This window comes from Acartia tonsa, chromosome 10 (genome assembly GCF_053477335.1).
Source record: "Acartia tonsa isolate MP-2025a chromosome 10, ASM5347733v1, whole genome shotgun sequence".
NCBI classification, from domain to species: domain Eukaryota; kingdom Metazoa; phylum Arthropoda; class Copepoda; order Calanoida; family Acartiidae; genus Acartia; species Acartia tonsa.
The window spans coordinates 7,420,204-7,433,923 of record NC_137269.1 but is presented as its reverse complement, the minus strand read 5'-3'; the positions used below and the strand labels follow the sequence as shown (position 1 = coordinate 7,433,923).

At 29.8% G+C, this 13,720-nt stretch overlaps 1 protein-coding gene across 1 annotated transcript in view; it reads right to left on the bottom strand.

Annotated features, from left to right (window-relative positions):
• The window catches only part of LOC145330291 (uncharacterized), a 31,140-nt gene extending 21,569 nt beyond the window's left edge, over positions 1-9,571 (bottom strand). The window contains exons 1-2 of the mRNA XM_080174931.1: positions 9,513-9,571; positions 7,500-7,598 (exon numbers count right to left, since the gene is read on the bottom strand). Coding sequence (XP_080031057.1) covers positions 7,500-7,598; positions 9,513-9,515 — 102 coding nt within the window. The 5' untranslated portion in view covers positions 9,516-9,571. The remainder of the gene's footprint in view (positions 1-7,499; positions 7,599-9,512) is intronic.
• Between the last annotated feature and the right edge of the window lie 4,149 nt (positions 9,572-13,720).

Below are 13,720 nucleotides of genomic sequence, written 5' to 3'. Positions count from 1 at the left end.
AACCCTTTTGTTTATTTGTAACTGTATAAGTTTCATTTTGATAATTTCAGCAACAAAATGTTTAGATGATATAAATTTCTGAAATGCTTTTGATTATTTAGACGTATTTGTTTAAATTCAATAATTTGGGCAACAAAATTTTTAGATGATATATTTTTTCCTGATTCTTTAGCTTTAAATACTCTAGGAAGTAGTCCTATAGCCAAAAACCTGCTAAAAAGCACTCCAATTACCATGGATGTTTCCCTTAGAGCAATAAGAAATTAACCCTTACAGATTGGGGGGGCTAAATTAGCCGCCCCCCTCTAGTTTTTTCAATGCCACTTGCCTTCATTACATCATGACTTTTTAAGTTTAGTAATTATACATTTTTATATAAGCCTGTGCTTTTATTAAGTAGTAGATGTAAAATTTTTCATAGAATTCAGTTATGCAATTTTTAAAATAATTAAGTTTGTTTTTTTAAAATTAAGTTGATCTTAAGGTACCAAAACGCAACAAATAAAAGGAAGAAAATGGGCATTATGAACAAAAATAGTAAGATCTTTAATTTGACACCTTACTTTTTGAATTTTGTCAGGTAATTATTGAAAAAATTGATTTTTTTAAACCCACGAGAATAAAAACTTTGAACTTAATTTTATCATTACACAGGTATAAAAAATATGGGTTCATATATACCTTTAGAATCAGAAAAATATTACGAATCCATTATAAGCAAAATTGAAAAAAGTAAAAAAATAAAAAATGGCCTAATATATTATTTTGTACAAGCAACACTTTCTTCATCCCCTCTTTACCCCCTTCCCATTTTTATTCTCAAAATAAGAAATAAGATGGTTGCCTGTATAATATAACATAATATTTTTATATAATTCCTTTTATTGTAGTTTATATACTATAGTGTAAACTTTTTATTTCAATTTTGCTTAGAATGGATTTGTAATATTTTTCTCATTCTAACAGTATATATAACGCCTATTTCTTATGCCTGGGTAATGATAAAATTAAGTTCAAAGTTTTTATTCTTGTGGGTTTAAAAAAATCGATTTTTTCAATAATTACCTGACAGAATTTAAAAAGTAAGGTGTCAAATTAAAGATTTTACCATTTTTGTTCATAATGGCCATTTTCTTTCTTTTTTTGTTGCATTTTAGTACCTTAAAATCGACTTAATTTTTAAAAAAAAAACTTACATTACTTTAAAAATAAGAGGTTTACAAAAAAACGATTGCTTATCTGAATTCTATGGAAAAATTTACATCTACTACTTACTAAAAGCACCAGCTAGCTATAAAAATAAAAGTAAATACACCTTCTTTGGTGCCACCTAACTGACTTTGACCGGACGCCATGACCGACACAGACTAGATATCCTTATAAGATCAACTCTTGCCGACATATAATTAATAAACTTAAAAAGTCATGAAGTCACAACTCTCTATCTTACCTACAAAAAAATGACATTTAAAAAAATAGAGGGGGGGGGGTCAATATGACCCCCCCCCTGATCTGTAAGGGTTAATAGATAATTATACTTCTTAATATGAGAGTGTTGACAAAAAGTTACTGCTGTATATCTTGAATAGGAGATGAGATAATCATATTCTCTACATTTTTGTCTTTGAAGGACAAACTGACCGATAGACAAACATTTGGATCTAAAGAGTAGCTTCACTACTAAAAATTATTTACCCCTTTATCAAATGTTGGTAAAGATTTTATTGTGAGGGTAATAAAAAAAATTTTTTTTCAAAGCATTTTTAGGAAGATAAACAACCATCCCTCCCCCCCCCCCCTTCCCCACATACTTTGACATCCTCACTTTTGTACAAAAATCTGCACAATTTTTAACCAATAATATGGCCGAATTATTGCTACATTGTTTTCCTATTGGCTGCATTAGAAAATGTGTATCTAAATGTCCTATATCTATTCAATTAAGGCAGGTTCCTAAAATCTAAAATTTTAAAAATAACAATACTAATAAGATTGGGAACATAAATGTAATTACATAACAAATTTAATTGAGAGAATGCAACTTTGTACTTCTTCTCTTTTTAAAAGCGAAGCTTTTCTATAATAAGGGTAAGTCCGTCCATCTGTATCTGATAGCTCATATTATTAATTTAGGCATATAAGAATTATCCTATCAATTTCAAATAATGTTTCCTGTAATAGTTAGATACGATTTAGCAACTCTATAATCGTTATCCAAATGCCCACATGTTAATTTTAAACATACTGATTTTTAAAACTTTTTTATAAAAACTTTAATTATTTAGTTATCTTATTCATCTTGATCTTATATTTGAAATAATGATTCCTAAAAAATGTGTGTATGTCATTATCCTGCATTTAATCAATTTTACATTATAATTGTTTACAAATTTAGAGCTTCGCTTTTATTGATGTTGTCATTCTTGTTTAGCAACTCTCTAATAAGAAAGGAAAAATGCAAAGAGTACATCCAATAGACAAATTCATGCAAATAGATTGTTAATTTTTTTCTGTTGTAGTAAAGTTAAATTTAATCTACAATATGTTTTGTTACAAAAATGTATCAAATTGTCTAGCTAAGAAAGAATTTCATTCATTATTATTTAAATAAAATAAGGAAAGCCTTATTTATTCTTAGGGTATCCTATCTTTTACAGAAAAGATAGGAAGAGTTTTTATAAATCAGCTAAACAAATGTTATCTTTAAAGTATTAAAAACAAGATTAAGGGAGAAAAGAAATAAAATGCTATCTTTAAAGTAGCAAAAACTAGATTAAGATTAATGGGAAAAAAGGAAAAAAAACGTAAGATACAAATGTACAGCCTCAATCATGATAACTTTTAAACCCAAAATGAAGAACACTAAGGGGGGGGAGGTGGGGGGAGGATTGGCCTAGTGAGTGTTAACACAAAATTAAGGTACACTTATTGGGGGGAATCGGTTGAAAAGGGTAGATATAAACAATTGGGGGGAAAAGAGAAGCAGTAAGTAAAGTAAAAGAGAGAGGGGAAAAATACATTGGTGGTCCAGCCTTATAATGTCATGAGGAAAACTAATAAGAGTTAAGACAACATCTTTTCCAATATCATTTTTAAGCATATTTTCATTTAATGTTGAAATTAAAATGAAGATAAAAGATAAAATAAATTGTTTTCAAATCAATCAGAACCTTTTCTATTAAAAGCAATTGAACCAAAATGGCTTTCTCAAATATTAAATTTCCCCTAAATGTTTCAGATGGACAGACATAAATTCATATTATATAGTAACTTTGCTAATAAAAATCTTTTAAATCCACGATATTAGTAGAAAAAGGTTTAAAATATTTTTTTAACAATTTAATATCAAAATTTTATAACAAAAGTTAATTAATCTTCTTTAAATTCTTTTAGTTTGGAAAGAGGTGCAACAACAATATGGTTTAGCACAGCAAAAATGGCCAGGCCTACTGATTTTGTCCATTCTTAAATTCCCTTGATTCCCCTCTTTTACTTTTTTCTCTTTGCCTTTATGAACTTTTAATCATACAAAGAGTTCATTTCTACAATTCTATTCTTACAAATAATGCAAAGAGAACTGTAATTTATTTATGAAATACTTTTTTTTTAAATCCACGTTATTTTACATAAACAAATACATAAAGGATAAGTTAAGAAAGATTTTAAAATATTCCTATTTTTTATTGCAAGTTGATGTAATAAAGAAGGTTTAGTACAGGCTTATGTACACTTGTTTATGAGAGGTTTATGTAAGGCTAAAGTATGCCTATCAAAATCTTTACTTAAGCTTGACATTACTAAATTTAAGGGTAGCCTATCTCCCCCAAACTAAAGTAAAGCTTAAGATACCCTTATTTTTAAAGGGTCCCTAATAAACCGTTTGTGATTAGCTCTAATATGTTTCTATTATTTCATTGCTTACAGAAAAGTTTCATGACCTATATATATGGTTCTATTCTTTCTAGAAGGTCTCACCAAAAAAATTAGTTTTCATAATATACATGCATAAAGGAACTAAAATATAAATTCATAGTGGTGTCTGTAGTACTAATATCCTTCATTTCATTACAAAATTATAATTGTCAAACTAAAAATAAGGTCAAAACATTGGGAAAACAAAGCTAAACAATTAGTGATTTCAACTGCCATCTAGTGTCAAAATCAGTAACTATTTGATCCATTTCCTTTTTAAATTTAGATAAGATCATTTTAATGCATCCTTTAAATTATTTAATTAATAAAGATGACTTATTACAAATAAAGGACGTTTTGAATCCACATTATTTTTTTTATTTACTGTCACATTAATATGTATTCTATAACATATATATTAATATGTGGAAAAAATAGAATATGACGTATTGAAACAACCTTAAATTTTATATTTAATCAGGCATTAATTTGTAATTTCTTTTTTTAAGAAAAATAATGGCAAATAAAAAACAATTAAGGCCATATTATTAAGTCATTTTCTTTAAATACGTCACAAAAAAGACGTATTGAAAATTAACGACATGTCAATGCAACATTTCTAAAGAAACAAAACCACTTTAGTAGATGCTGGGTTTTGGGTACTATTTTGCGCTGTCTCAAAAAGAAATAGCATGGTTATAGCTCCTTGCATGGGTTAGAAATTTGAAACAAGAATGATAACATCCATAACAAGCGAAGATTTGAAAAAATATCAGGAAGATCTACACAAATGAGAGTTAAAATGAAAAAAGGATTTTAAAATGCTATTCTAGTTTTAAATGCACCAAATAGAAAAAATGTTATCCTTGTAAAAAATGAGCAATTTTGATTTAATTAGCGCCTGTATATAAGTTAGACCCAATACTAATTTCCTTTTTTTTTTATTTCAGTAATTACTCATCAGTATTAATAATTTTAAAATTTTTGTAAAAAAAATATTATCTTAAAACCTTTACTAACAACTATCTACATCTCCAAGAATTAACAAATTCTTAAAAACAAATTAGGGATTACACATTTGTATGGTCCTAGTGATTCCTTACATTTGTGTTACAATTGATAATTACTATTTTTTATTAAACTAGCGGCTTCGCCCCTAGCCTCTAGAGGCTTTGCCCCCAGATCAAACCAATTTTTCGTATTTTAGATTTTAAATAAAAAAGAAAAAAAAATTTTGGGGGGGAAATTTTTTTTTTTTTTTTTTGGGGGGGGGGGGCTAGTCGACCCCACTATTTTAATTTTAGTTTTAAAAAGAAAAAAATAATTTTGGGGGGGTATTTTTCATTTGGGGGGGTTGGAGGTGTCCCACCCCCCGAGAAAATAGTTATAAACCTTCCCGGGACCTATGAGAAGCTACCCTGTAAAAAAGAACCCGATCGGTTCAGCGGTTAGCGAGATCCTTCGCTACAAACAAACAGACAAACAAACACACAAACAGACATCGTTGTACTTTGTATTATAGATGTATTTAACCATGATAAAGTTAAATAAATGCTATATTAATCATATATTAATCATATATTAATCATATATTAATCAAATCTCTTAGCACGGATGATGTGAAAAATGTAAATTTTAAAATTCATAAAAAATTAAAGACGCCCAAAAATTAACATTCATATTGACTTGCACAGCTGACGAACCGACAAAAATTTTACAAAAATTTTAGCGGCTATAGTAGCCTAGGTGTGATCTCATATTCAGTTTTGAATTAATGTGACATAAAAATTTAGCCTTCTATCATTAATAGCAGTTAAAAAAATCCCGGTTCCCCTTAAGCGTAACAAACGGAGTGCAAAACGAACATTATTCATTTTGAACTATTGTGTGGCTTCGCCACTACAAAATATTTATAGAATTAGGGTAGTTCCGTCCGTCAGTCCGTAACGGTTAGCTCTTTTCGTTAATTTAGACATGTTATCGATTTCACACTTTGCAATGTGATTCCTCAAGTAGTTAGGCAGAATTTAGAAAGCAACTCTATAATCGTTACCAGAATGTCCGTATGTCCATTTTCAACATGTTGATTTTTATGTGATATAATCATTCAATTGATTTGATTTTTGAAGTACTGATTCCTCGGACAACGAAGTACAATATTATGAGCGTAGCATCTCTATAATCAAGTTCTAAAAATGTAAGTATGTCCTTAAACATTTTCTTGTATTTAAGCAGTTTTTCAACAAATTTACTTTTTAAAATTTTGTTTCTACTTTTATACATTAATTTTCTGATTATTCAGTTCTTACACTCTACAAGTATTAATGTTCATTTGTCCTAATGTTTCAGAGCTTCGCTTTTATGGATATTGTCATCCTTGTTTCTTTCATTCATTCAGCGTTTGTTTACATAATGTAATTTAATTTCCTAAAATTCTGGAAGGATTTCTTTTTCTAATCAGATACTGACAGGTTCATTTAACATTGGATTATTAGTAGAAGTGCAACTACTATAAAACTAGTGCCAAGCACATTTTCTGCCACTTAAAAGCTCTAGCTCCCTTAATTTTCTTTTTCGGAAAAAGGAGGACAACATCCATAAAAGCAAAGCTCTGAAAAGGTAGGACAAACGAACATTAACACTTGTCGATTGTCAGAACTGGAAAAAAACAGAATACAAATGTATAAGTCTATAGTAAATTTGTTACAACACTGCTTAAAATTTTTGTACCTTGTTGTTGTAGGAATCAGTATTCCAAAATTCAGATGAATAGGATATCATATCACATAAAAATTGTTGTTAAAAAGGTTAAAAAGCAATATGTTTTAATGGATGTACGGACTTTCTAGTACAGATTATAGAGCTGATATGCTTTCTAAATCGTACCTAACTGTTCAGCATAGGATCAGCATGTAACGTTTGAAATCGGTACGACTATTCTAACATGTTTGAATTAATGCAAAGAGCTAAACCTTCCGAAAGTACGGACGGACGGACTGACCCTAATTATAGAAAAGCTTCGCTTTTAAAAAAGTTTTGTAAAGTCTGAACGTTAATTTAAAAATGGGGACAAAAATCATTGATAGAAATACGGACTAAGGAATTTAAACAGTAAATTATAATTAAAACATAAATCTGTAATTGTCACAAAACCTTCTTATTTGTTTTTTTTTGTGTGTTTTTCTAGCAAAACTGTCAGACTGTCAGACTGATGGATTAAGTAAATTATATAATGGATGTTCATTGGTAAAGGGAATCTTTAAAATATTCTACCATCTTTAATAGCAGCCGATAAAATCACATTTCCCCAATAACGCAAAGACAGCTATAAGATAGATACGTTAGAAAAAGGTGCACTGCGGTGTGAAATAAACCTGAAAAACTTATAAATTAAAAGAAAAAGCAGCTTATAGTTCTTTAAAAAAATGTAATTGACCAATGGCTTCACATTGATCATTTGTATTGAATGACGTCATGTTTTATTAGGGACTAGAAGCTGCTTCGAAAAAGATAAGATGAATATGAACAGTCAGACATTATAACACATTAAAGAATTTTAGAAAAGCGTTGTTGCATAAAAACTATACCTGGCAGGCATCCACAATACTTTCTGGCCGTTTGATCTTCCCCCCGTCCAGCTTTGTCTCAGTTCTGGACAACCAGCGGTCAAAGGAAGCTAGCTCTTCCTATAGTTAAACAAAATACTCGATTAGTTTTATAGAAGCAGAAATATAATCTATGATTAGTCCTTCTTAATTTTGATTTTATTATGATTGAGTTAAATTATCATTCTAAAAATTAAAACTTAAAAAGTCTAATTTTTAAATACTTCAGTATCATATGAGGATAAGGATGTTTTGCAAAGGTTAGGTTGGTCAGGTTTTAGACTATTTTGTAGGGGTTTTAAACAAATATTATGGAGAGTAGTTCAATTATATGTATACACTACTTTATGACAAAATTTGTCCGAAGCTACTCAGTCTGGGACCGTAGTTCTATTCGTCCGTCCGTTCGTACTTTAATCCGTCCTAAAACAGTTAGGGAGTTGAATCCATTTTTATAGAAGCAGAAATATAATCTATGATTACGGTTTTGACTCTCTAAAAAACGTAATCTACCATTCCACTTTCTCCTCTCTTGGTGATGATATCATCAACGCCGATGTGATTTTTGTAATCTACCATTCCAATTTTGCCTCTCTTGGTGATGATATTATTAATGCAGATACGATTTTTGAAATGTACCATTCCACTTTCAATAGAGGCGAAACTGGAATGGAACATTTATGTTTACATATCAGCGTATTTATAAACATTGATTTCCTTATTTAAATCGACATAATACCTCGTAATTGTATATTCTAGTTATTATTTTCATTTTACAAAAAAAAATTAATTATAAATAGTATTTTATATATTCCTACGATTGACATAATTTAAAAATAGTATGTATGATTTCAATTATGTCGATGTTAAAAGTGTCAACCACCATTCCAGTTTCGCCTCTCTTGAAAGTGGAATGGTACATTTCAAAAATCGTATCGGCATTAATGATATCATTACCAAGAGAGGCAAAATTGGAATGGTAGATTAAAAAAATCATATCGGCGTTGATGATATTATCACCAAGAGAGGGGAAAGTGGAATGGTAGATTACGTTTTTTAGAGGGTCAAAACCGTAATCATAGATTATATTTCTGCTTCTATAAAAATGGATTCAACTCCCTGACTGTTTTAGGTAATAGTCATGTATAAGGACAGATTAAAGTACGGACGGACGGACGAACAGACCTACTGTCCCTGACTGAGTAGCTTCGGACAAATTTTGTCAAAAAGTAGCGTAGACATATAATTGAATTACTCTCCAGAATATTTGTTGAAAACCCCTACAAAATAGTCTAAAACCTGACAAACCTAACCTTTGCAAAAAATCTTAATCATCATATGATACTAAAGTAGTCAAAATTTAGACTTTTTTCCATATTATAGAAGTGTCTTAGTAGACACTATAAAACAAGGATGACAACATTCATAAAAGCGAAGCACTGAAACGGTAGGACAAACGGACATTAACACTTGTACAGTGTCAGAACTGAATAATCATAATATAAATGTATAAGAGTCAAAGCAAAATTATAAGTAAATTTGTTGAAAAACTGCTTGATTCAGGATAATGTTTATGGATATACTGTCATTTTTAGGACTTAATTATAGAGTTGCTTCGCTGATTACATAATACTTTGTTGTCCCAGGAATCAATATACCAAAAATCAGATCAATCGGATGATTAGATCACATAAAAATTTGTTGTTAAAAAGTAAAAAAAATCAACATGTTTAAAATAGACGTATGGACATTTTGGTGATGCTACGCTTTCTAAATCGTACCTAACTAGTAAAGGAATCACCATGCAAAATTTGAAATTAACAAAAAAAGCTATCCGTTACGGACGTACGGACGGACCGACCCAAATTATAGAAAAGCTTTGCTTTTAAAAACACACTAACAGACATCCTAATAATTTATCTATATATATAAATCAAAACAAAGACAGCTTTATGTAAATAAAAATTGTATCATTTGAAATAGTTACTGACTCACCATTATAGATGGAAATAAGTGACTGCAAAAGAAATAACTACTTAGTAATATAGGCCACAGCTGCAAATAAACACCAATAGGAGCTGTACCTTACATAGGCTGAGTGTACATTCAAAACTGCAGATTTTTGTTGATTCAAACATGCTATTAGAATTGTCCTATCAATTTCAAACTTTGCATGCAGATTCTCATAACAGTTAGGTACGACTTAGAAAGTGAAGCAACTCTAATATCGTTACCAGAAATTCCGTACGTCCATTTTAAACCTGTTGATTTTAAACTTTTTTAACAACAAATCTTTATGTTATATATCTCTATAATCAAGTCCTAAAATTTAAGAATGTCCTTAAACAATAATATGTATTCAAGCAGGTTTTCAACAAATTTACTTTGAATTTTGTTTGGACTTATGCATTGATATTCTGATTATTCAGTTCTGACACTCTACAAGTGTTAATGTTCGTTTGTCCTCCCATTTCAAATCTCCGCTTTTATGGATGTTGTCGTCCTTGTAAAATAGTAGCTTGTTATTGCTGCGCTAATAACTAACATTACTATTCTTTTCCTATTATATAAAGTAGTAAGGTTTTTTTGTCTGTAGCTTAAGATTTCGATAAATACCAAACCGATTTAGTCCTCCATTTTATGAAAGCTTTTTATAGGTTCCTGGATGGTTTTAGGCTGTTAGATTTTATATAGATTTTAGTTTTAGGTTATTTTCCTCCCCCCTCATTACTCCTTCGATTACAGAACTCCATAATGCTAGCAGCGCAGCCGCTAGTTTAATATAAGATATTAATTTATTTTGATTAGCAGGTTTGATTAAACACCTCTGTAGGCATAAGCTGACCCTTTCTACATATTAAAATTTTGCTGACATAAACATAATTTTGTTTGCGGGGAAATAGGTGTATGTGAAAATGCCGATAGTTCTCAATATTTCAGCATTAAACCAAATTACTAATTTTTACTTGACTATTAGCGGTTACGCCCCTAGAGGGCCCTTGAAGTCGATTTCCCCCCTCTCCCAGTTAGTTTCAGTTGTAGTTTTAAAAATAAAGTGTACAAAAAAAATTGAGGGGGATCAATTATTTCTAGTGGCGATTTCTCTTGAGTGGGTAGTGGTACCCTTCCCCAAAATAGTTATAAACCCTACCAGGACCTATGAGAGGCTACCCTGCAAGGTAGAAACATTTCGGTTTAGTGGTTAGCGAGATCCTTAGCTACAGACAAAAAAAATCTTACTGCTTTATATTATAGGATACGAGATCCTTCGCTACAGTAAAAAAAACTTTATGTAATAGGATTACAGAAACTTTCATTCTTTGATATTTATTATCTTTAAAGCCTTGCTGCTTATGGAAAATATTTTTAAAAAAGCTATCTATTTCTTTATTCATGATTAGGTTACTGACTAATAATATTTATAAATATAGATAATCATATATCTTATATATAGGTACTTACATATTAGAGGATTTCAAATTTCTAAAATTGGCGAATTTATAATTACAGTTAATATAACCGTGAATATCTGGTACGGCGAGCCGGTTCGATCCCTACCATCGGCATGAGGGCTGATAGATTCCAGCTGAGTAAAAGGCTAATGATGATTTGAATGTAGCTTTATTGGAACTAAAGATTAATACAACAAATAGCAATATTTATAGTCAAATATATAAGTTTTAAATAGATACACCACAAATATAATAATGATTTTATTTGATATATGTATGCAATTGTTCAAATTTAATTCTTATCTGAAAAGGATTTGATTTTCAGCTTTATCAAGTAGTAAAAATTAAACTTTATGAATCAGATCTATAGTATAGATGTATATAGAGATGACTACCTACCTCCTTTTTTCAATGACCATTTTTGTCTGTTAGCAAATTGTTTTCTGCTACTTGGCTGTGTTCATATTCGCGACACCATTGGTTGATTTTCACAGACCCAATTGAGAGTCGGCACAAGGAAATTGTGATGGGGAGATGCAGTTATTTAACCCCGTTCTCCCTCAGGGGTTATTATATTTGTTTTTGGAAACTGGAAACGAAATTCGCAATAAACCACAAAGATCATTGAATTGAAACACTCTAATACACATAATTAGAAAGATGCACACTCATTGACACAAATTTTAATAAATGTTACAACATGCATGTATTTTAACAGTTATTCGGTAAAACTGTAAAGGAATGCGATGTTATTGGAAGTTTCGATTTTTCGCTATAGCTGCTTGCAAATTGTAGAATATCCATTATTCGTGTGAATTAGTCATTGCAAAACCAAATCCTTCTATTATATAGTCTCATTAACTACTGAACTGATTGAGTTCTCTGTTTTGGGGAAGCTTCTTACAGGTCCTTTGGTTTTAGGCTATTTAATTCTTATACCTTAGGAATATTTAAAGCTATTTTGTTAAAAGTTTGAAATCAATAGAGAAATTCCATTTTAAATTAAGAGCTAACTGTTATATATTGACATACAAACACTAATTATAGAAAGCTTCAGTTCTATAATAAAATAAAGAATTAGCCAGCCCAACCAATAAATAGCCTGATGCAATCACACTCCTCCAATTTCAAGCCTGTTTTTTTGTGTAATGGTTCAAAAACTTTTGGTACTTTATTCATAATCTTGATTTGTTTGTTGAAACCAGCTTTAATTTACCAAACAGGCAAAATTGTTGTTTATATGGGATATACAGCAATTCATCATCCATTGTCTTATCTCTGGATTGTAGGTCTATTTTTAAATATTGACAATAAAGTATTCTATTCTTACTGATTGTTTTTTACTGTAGTATATGCTTATCTGTACATGTACAAAACTTTTATGTACACTAATTTTATCTAACAGTATGAAGAATATATAATGATTGACACATCAATATGATGAAAACAGCTCACGTGCACCAACTATGTACACTAAACTTATCTTACATTATGAGTAAACATTGAATAATTGACAACATTATTTTAATGAAAATAGCTATCATGTTGTCACTTTTTAAACAATGCTTATCTAACGGTATGAGGAAATATCTAATTATTGGATGAAAACAGATTTTTGGTTGTGTCTTTGTAAACTATGCTTATCTAACAGTATAAGAGAACAAACAACTAATGATTGGCAATGTAAAACAATGAACAATGTTAGGAAATATCAATAAGAAGCAGACAAACGTTCTGCAGGGACAAATGTAATAGTTTCAAAAATACGGAGACAAAGAAGAAATATGCTCTAAAAAAATTCTTTTAAGTTTGTCCACCTAGTAGGTATAGCTTGTAATAAAATAGATTTTTTAGCAGAGTTAGAAAAATTGTGTTTCAATTTGTTTGGTCAAATTACAAATTCCTTTTTATAGTGTGGAAATGAAATGTGTTTCTGTTGATCTCAGTTAACCAATGATGAGAGATGAGAGAAAAACTAGAAAATCAATCCCACAAAAATTTAAAAATGTATTTTTGTATTTTGTATTTTTATTATGTTCTGTAAAAAGGATGACACAAAAATATTTTAACAAATGGTTAATTCAAAAATTCATCTTTTGCAAGCCTTGGCCTCAAAATATGGCTGTACTTTTAAGCAACTAGAATTATAATTTAAGTTAATCTGCAATTCACTTTATACATGAGATTATAGAGTGTATTTAGGTTACAAACTCTGGAGAGGTTTGGAATCACACAGAATAATAATGTCTAAGGCCATTAATAAAAGATGATATATTGTACAATTTCGTGTACTGTGTATACTTTTTATCTGATGCTTACATAATCTACAGAGATAAATTCAAGCGAAAATAAGTGAAAACAATATTTTCAACAAACCCCCTTAAAAATTAAACTGGATGACCCTTTGTTCCCCATTTTCAATCCCCTCAGCCTCAAGGTTCACCTTCCACTAGCAAAATCATTTACATGCCTATGCTTACATAGGGTATGGGTGATACAGGAAGCTCTTTATAGAGCCTGTTAAAAATGACAACTTGTTAAAATAGTCCATTAATCTGATATAACGTAATTTGGGATATTTTGAATTAGGTGCCTTTAAAAACTTTTAGCCAAATTATGAAAATAATGGACTAATCTAATGTGTGGTCATTTTTATAGGCACTATAAAGAGTTTCTGATATAGCAATACAGAGTAGCAAATGTATATTTAATAAAAATAAGAATGTGGTTAAAAATTTTAGGTATTTTCAA